General features: G+C 39.0%; 1 protein-coding gene across 1 annotated transcript; it reads right to left on the bottom strand.

Annotated features, from left to right (window-relative positions):
• Window positions 1-601: 601 nt before the first annotated feature.
• Window positions 602-6,984, bottom strand: LOC128204396 (uncharacterized). Its single transcript, XM_052905813.1, has 6 exons — window positions 6,825-6,984; window positions 6,150-6,328; window positions 5,468-5,600; window positions 4,549-4,731; window positions 2,678-2,845; window positions 602-1,599 (listed from the first exon to the last, which is right to left on the bottom strand). Exons 1-6 carry the CDS (start codon window positions 6,982-6,984, stop codon window positions 602-604), a joined length of 1,821 nt encoding a protein of 606 aa, XP_052761773.1.
• Window positions 6,985-7,184: the final 200 nt, after the last annotated feature.

The raw sequence follows: 7,184 nt of genomic DNA, 5'->3' as shown, positions 1-7,184 counted from the left end.
TTTCTTAAGACTCAGACATCGAAATTTCTAAATTGTGAAAACGGTTAACATTACGTTTTTAATATGTAGATAAAAGAGAAATACTCGGTGGTAATATATATAACAGTGTTTACAAACAACCCTCTCCAAGGCGGAAACATACAATACAATAAACATTTGTAGTGTTGAGTTTTCAGTCTGAACTTCACATTTATAGCTTCCTATAACAATTATCATTATTATTAAGATTCTCTCTAATCACATGAAGGCTGCGTTTATATGCACACTTAGTATGGTGTTGGCCATCGTTCTAAAAGAAACAGACCATTAAGCAATGTTTTTACAATAAATCAATAATAAAAAAATCATAAAATTTAATTTCTAGAACTATATCGCTTAAAAACTTGGCGCAAGATGGCCAACCTATTACCGGTCAACTTCCGGTAACATTGTGAAATGCCGGTCAATATTAACCGGTTCAGTCGTTTTGAGGTTCAAATTCAACTGGTTTGCAAAATAGGTTTGCAGATAATGTACGGTCAATATTAAATCCATTTGTTCAATCAGTGACAATCACTATTGCTTTTGAATCAACAATTTTAAGTGGATTTCGGTATCATGTTCATTGCGGCACATGACTTTTCTGTGCGAAGTTCGTTAATCTCATGGCCTCCAGGGGTTTCATCTGGAACTCCTGCTGGATATCGTCCCTACTCAGGGTACTTAACGCCATTCCGTCGATCAAATTATTTTGGAACACATCCACATAGTTTTCCAGTCGTAACACTTTCAGATACTCGCACACTTCACTTATTTTCAACTTTTTAACATCATCTGGAGAATTTACCTCTGGCAGACTCTCGTCTTGTTGAATACTTTTTAAACCGGAAGCTGTTTTGTGTGGCCGAACCAGTTTAATGTTTTCAGTTTTATGGTGGGTCGTTGCAGGCGTAGTCTGTTTCTTTTCAACATGTGCTTGCATTGGTGCTATGGATGTTCGAGGGACGTCGTTGGAATACAAGGCAACATATTCGGCCACAGTGTGAGGTCGAGTAGGCGGTATCTTTGTCACCGACCGTGATTGTAACCGTTCTGATATTTTCCATGTTTCTTTAGCATCCACTTCCGGTATAGCCGGCAGTGGCCGCATGGGTTTGAGTTCGGCCGTAGGCGGCCCCTTACCAGAAGCAGACGTATCTGTCGGTGATTGGTCAGGTTCCGCCGAAGTGTGTTGCCTAGCCTGTAAAGCGTTTTTTAACTCCGCAGCAATACCTCTTGTTACTTTTGGCGATTCTTTCCCTTTGTGCACCGTTTGCAGTGAATCCTTAGCATTAGGTACAGACGGCGGCGTTGGTTTGCTTTTAAAGGTGGAAAAAGGAGATACATTAGTACGCTGGTTACCGATTCCGTCACAGACTGTCCCTTCCGTCCCCAAAAGTTTGCCCGCGTCGCCATCATTGTTGTCACCGGAGTAGGCGGGGTTAACAATGGCGCTCACGGTTTCGTGCGGACTTACGTGCGGTGTCTGGAACACATTGGCGAGGTTCGAGTAGACGCGCGGCTCCACGTACGAGTACAAGGACCCCGAGTGAACGGCGGATGGATCGTACTGGGCGATACCTGCCGGATACATATACACATATCGCCAATAAAAGATATGCCCTGCAGACAGACGGTCAAAATTAAAACATGATATATTAAATGTTTTGTTCTAAGCCTTTTTAAAATTCATAACAATAATACAATATATATTTAAGTCATCACATTATTAAAATATTTTTAAATTGAATGTGTTCAGTGCTTTATCAGGCTTTCGATGACATGCTAGCCCTCATGCATGAACGCGTCAAAAGAATGGCCGTGTATATATGTACGGAGAAACAAAAATAACAAGAAGAACTTTACAAGACATGCAGCCTTGGTGACATATTTTGGGTAAGAATGGAGTTGAACACTTTTTACAAAAGAAGATTTTATCAGATGTTTTTTTTTTTTTCAGAATGCATTCACATTCCTTCGGAACATTCTGTCGACGTTATTACACTGTTTTTGTGTCAAAATGCACAAGACTACCGAATCAATGTCTTGAGAGTGCGTGATGATATATTTTCAAATAAGAACGTTATTAAAAAAATAACGGAAAAAATAATCATTTTCTGGTTACATAAATACAAAATATCGTTTTGTCTTTTTTTTAACTAGCTACAATCACCACAAAACCCCAAGACATAGTTGATTGGGTAGTTCCGATTATTTTGAATATTCATTTTGTATTAAGACATTTTCGGGGTAACTTAATGCTTTTTGATTGGAAATATGATAAAATCTTCTTTTGTTAAAATTGCTTAACTTCTTATTACATCTACACATGTTGCAACGGATATATGAATTATGCTTGCTTAATATTGAACCTCAAAACTAAATAAAAAAACAATATTTTTTAAACATTTTCATTTTTTCCTTCAAATGACGTCTGCATTGTGGTCGGCCCTTAAGGTGAATGTTATATCACAAAGTATACTTGGTCAACATGTATATGTATAGTATAGTACAACGTATTACCGTTCAATGATCTTATGCACAGGGATTTGTCTCGAACATGTTTTACCCTATATACAATCTCTTCTCAATATATTATAATGTTCATATATATGGTAAGGAAATCGAAAGAAACCCCTGTGATCAGAAGTCCGTGTACCTTGGTTCCCAAAGGTGAGGTCATACTCGATGTACAAGCTGGCGTTGTCTAGTTCCTCCTGGTAGCTGGCCCACCTCTGCTTCGCGGCTCCCTTTATGCCGGTTACCAGCGCAAGGCGGAGCTGGGACAAATACAGAGGCACGTGGATCACATCCGGGCCCATCACGCCTGAAAAACGAGGTTTATATAAATCTCATTTATGGTAAAACAATTTATGAAATTATATTATTGACTACCGTCGGCACAATGTAACACTAGAGTGTGGTACTATGATGTTGGGGAAACCAGAATGCCTATCGCCGGCTTTGTGACAATCAGCAGAGCCCGCATGCCCTGAAGCCAACACGAACCTGGTAGTGGAGGCGAGTAATTATTAAACATTTTAAGCGAAAGCCATAGAAAGGTTTTATTTTTATCAGGCAAGTGTTTTAGTTTCTGAGTTAATTGTGCGAATGTGAGCATGGTAAACCAAAGCAACAGTGTTCTTGTCGAAAAAAGTGACATCAAGTACGAAAAACGAAAAAACGAGGCCCACAATAAAATATGGGAAATACTAAAATTAACGTAAACAATTATTAAAAGACACAAATAGCCATAACCATTTTTTAATATATACGATCCTTCGTATATTTATTTCGAATTCTTTAACATAATAAAATCTACATTGCAGTTTATCTTTACGAATGTTAAAGTTTAGGGGACATCGCTGTGGTATGTTGGTGCGTGTGTGGGTGTGCGTGTGGGTGTGGGTGTGGGTGTGCGTGCGTGAGTGCGTGCGTGCGTGCGTTGTTTTCTTTGTTTAACCATACCGATAGAATATAATTAATATTATATTATCTAAAGATGAACATGTATGTGTTTATTTGTACTCTATGTGAAATTAATAATAGGAACAAATCAACATTTGGATGACTCATCAAGAGTTATAAAATTGGCTGCAGACAGCATTGAGGAAGTTTAAGTTTATCCGGATGAACTGTTTCAGAGCTTGCATGCAAAAGCTTTACAAATTCAAGGCCTAAAAAGGCTTTACAATTTGCATTAAATGAGAGCATCTAATTTATCACATTGTGAAGGTGTTGGGCGGTTTAATTCAAACACATGGATGACTACTAAAGAATGTGCACGATGGTGGATTACAAGCAAAACTGAAACATAATGGCATTGGTGAAAGATACTGTGATATTTGTTTTCGTCATCTTATGTAATTACTTTGATGATATTTTCTGTTTTGTAATACAATATTACTCTTCTTCCTTCTCTGCAAAAGAATGAGATTTTTTCCAGCGCATCATATATGCAGTCAGTTAAATATCTCTGTAAACTTGCACTGCTAACATTTTTTTGTAAATAACGTGGGATAAATGCTAAAATCAATATTGAGAGCTTTAACTTACAGACGGTTTTCTGCTTGCACATTTTATACTCAAAACAGTACCTTGAAATAAATAATAAATGACTTTGGACACAATTCAATGAGGGGCCAATTTCCTCTCATACTAAAGCAGACTGTGCAAATTAAATACTGATACCTAGTAACGCACCCTACTACTTGAGGTAAAATATCACCCTCTTTGGTATTTTCTTAACTAAAATTTGAACTATAATATTAAATCGATTGCTCAGAACTTTGTTACGGTTAACAACGTGACTGACAACATCGTTGTTAACTTTAAAACGTGAACTATTTCATGATGTGCTCACATTTTTAAATATTAACAAGTGCGGCTAATTGCCTCAAATCTTCTAAGAAAGTCAGCAGACCACAAGTGGATCTATAAAACTTCTAGAGCAGTAACGATTTGAAAGTTAACAAAGATGACGTTAACAACTTTTGTTAACTTTACAAGCGGTCCAATATGCCTCATTACCGTCCGTTATAATGTTCCCTAACAGAAACATCTCGTCAAACTTCTGGAGGAGTTCGAGTCTGGGAAGGTGATTTGTGCTTATCTGTTGACCGTCCACGTGAATCGTGCGATCGCCTGGAAACTCCACACACACCGGAAGTGGGTACTCGCTCAAGATGGCCGACATCGTCTTCTCTTTGCTTACTGTGGTAGAGGAATAGAAATTGTTTTAACTTAACTAAGGATGTGGTACATAACATAAACAGTTTAATATCACGCTTTATTGTAAACCCATCATATATCCACACGCAATACATATCGCTGACTACGGTAGTACGTATTCCACCCCTGTGCAATACAGCCGTATTCCACTTCGCTGACGTCACATCATGAAAGTATCATTGCGCGATGTTCAAAAGACGTCATAAACAAAATAGTGCGACATTAAAATGCCACTTATTATGAAAACATGTGTCTTTTAATTGATTTTACTTGTAAAGTATATAGTGAAAGGGTTATTAATTCTGCCTTTTGATCCGTAATGTCGTATTCGACTTCCAGTGGATTTTTTTGGCAGATTTTGATTTCACTCGGCTTGCAGTAGAATCCACAAGAGTCCGAATCAAAATGCAGTACTAATAACCCAATTATATTTTTATTCTCTTTTTCTGTTCTCATGTCAAGTCAGTATTTTTTTTGTTTTCGGATGTCATATTTCCAACTCAAGATGAACACAAACTTTGTATAATATTATTCGAAATATGCTCCGTGTCTTTCAATGACAGTAACTTCGCCTTTTGTTAGTTTTAAATTTTGCTCTTGAACTCGGACACCAAACACAAGGGTCCATACGACTTGTACCTACATGACGCGTGTTCAAATGTTTTTCACGAAACTTCCAAATAATTATATAAACAAATAAACAGTTTTTAAGTGTTACGTTTGTTGTGTTTGTTGACGACGCACATCTTCTCCGGGTGCACAGTGGGGATGGATATGAGCTTGGTATGGTTCAGGTACTCCGACAGTGCTATCACGCGCTGTTGCTTGGACACGGTCTGGATAAGGATTATCTGGAGTAGGAAAAGTAATTAAATTAAGGATGAGCGTGTGCGTTAATACTTCCTCAATTCCATTCAAACCGTCGTTGCCTCGTCTTTACATTATCCTCCTCCTCCCCTTCTTCAATCTCCTCCTCCTCCTCATCATCACCACCACCACCACCACCACCACCACCACCACCATCATCGACATCATCACCACCATAATCGACATCACCACCACCATAATCATCATCATCATCATCATCATCATCATCATCGTCATCGTCATCGTCATCGTCATCATCATCATCATCATCATCATCATCATCATATCATCTTCATCATCATCATCATCATCATCATCATCATCATCATCATCATCATCATCATCATCATCATCATCATCATCATCACCATTAGTAGCATTAGCAGCAGCAGCACTAACACCACCACCATCAACAACAACATCATTGTCATTAAGGATTGCAGTCCCATTTTTTTCAACTGGGAGTGTCAAGCAAAGACAGTTACATGTATAAGAATTGTTGAAGCGAATTTCGCCAAGACGTCAACGCTCACCATTTCTCTATCAAACGTATCCTCCGTGATCTCGCCATAGAATCCCTGGGAGACCATCACGATACGTGGCAGGTTGTCCTGGAATGTCTCATAAAACTCTGCGACGCTATAGTCTCGTTTGTCAACCTCAAACTCCATGGTGGGCACGTAGCGCGTGGGAAGCTGCTCTCTGCGATAATCTGAAATGCACATATAGTATTATAATCTGACACGCATGTATATATGACTGATTATAAAGAAATAGTTTGCATCCCATGATGTTCTCGTAGTTTCGTTTTTAACCTCGTTCTTGAATCTCGCAGTCCATATATCGCAGGAAAGTGTTAACGTAGGGTAGCTTGTCTCCATGGTGATTCGACAAAGAAGGTTATGTAGTTATTTGTTGTCAATAACGCTAGTGTATTTTCATTACACGTGAGAGGTCCAGCGTACAGTAACCCCTGTATGTCCAGCGTACCGAAACCCTGTGTGTCCAGCGTACAGTAACCCTTGTATGTCCAGCGTAAAGAAACCCTGCGTGTCCAGCGTACAGTAACCCTTGTATGTCCAGCGTATAGTTACCCTGTTTGTCCAGCGTACAGTTACCCTGCGTGTCCAGCGTACAGTTATCCTGTATGTCAAGCGTACAGTAACACTGCGTTTCCAGCGTTCAGTTATCCGTTATGTCCAGCGTACAGTTTCCCTGCGTGTCCAGCGTACAGGTATCCTGTATGTCCAGCGTACAGTAACCCTTGTATGTCCAGCGTACAGTAACCCCTGTATGCCCAGCGTATAGATACCCCTCTATCTCCAGCGTACAGTAACCCTGCGTGTCCAGCGTACAGTAACCCTGCATGTCGTTAACATTTATGATACGAGTCGGAGAGATTCGTCTTTTGTTCGACCGCTTGTCTTCGCCATTTGTCTCATAAACTACACTGAATACAATTTAAGCGTTTATAAAACTGAATAGCAAAGTGTAGTTAGACAGAAATAGCAAGGTAAGAAAGTAGTTGCAACACTTGTAATAGTCAACTATAAAAACACAATAAATTA

Source organism: Mya arenaria, chromosome 10, assembly GCF_026914265.1.
Source record: "Mya arenaria isolate MELC-2E11 chromosome 10, ASM2691426v1".
Lineage (NCBI taxonomy): Eukaryota > Metazoa > Mollusca > Bivalvia > Myida > Myidae > Mya > Mya arenaria.
Note: the sequence above shows the minus strand (reverse complement) of the source record. Positions and strands in the feature narration are given on the sequence as shown.

What these genes read in the sequence shown, in the direction of transcription:
- LOC128204396 (XM_052905813.1), bottom strand. Translation starts at nt 6,984, where the DNA reads ATGCAGGGTTACTGTACGCTGGACACGCAGGGTTACTGTACGCTGGAG. An exon ending in CGTCAACAAACACAACAAAC is followed by an intron (nt 4,732 to 5,467) that starts GTAACACTTAAA and finishes CCTCTACCACAG; the next exon opens with TAAGCAAAGAGAAGACGATG. An exon ending in CCTCACCTTTGGGAACCAAG is followed by an intron (nt 1,600 to 2,677) that starts GTACACGGACTT and finishes TGTATCCGGCAG; the next exon opens with GTATCGCCCAGTACGATCCA.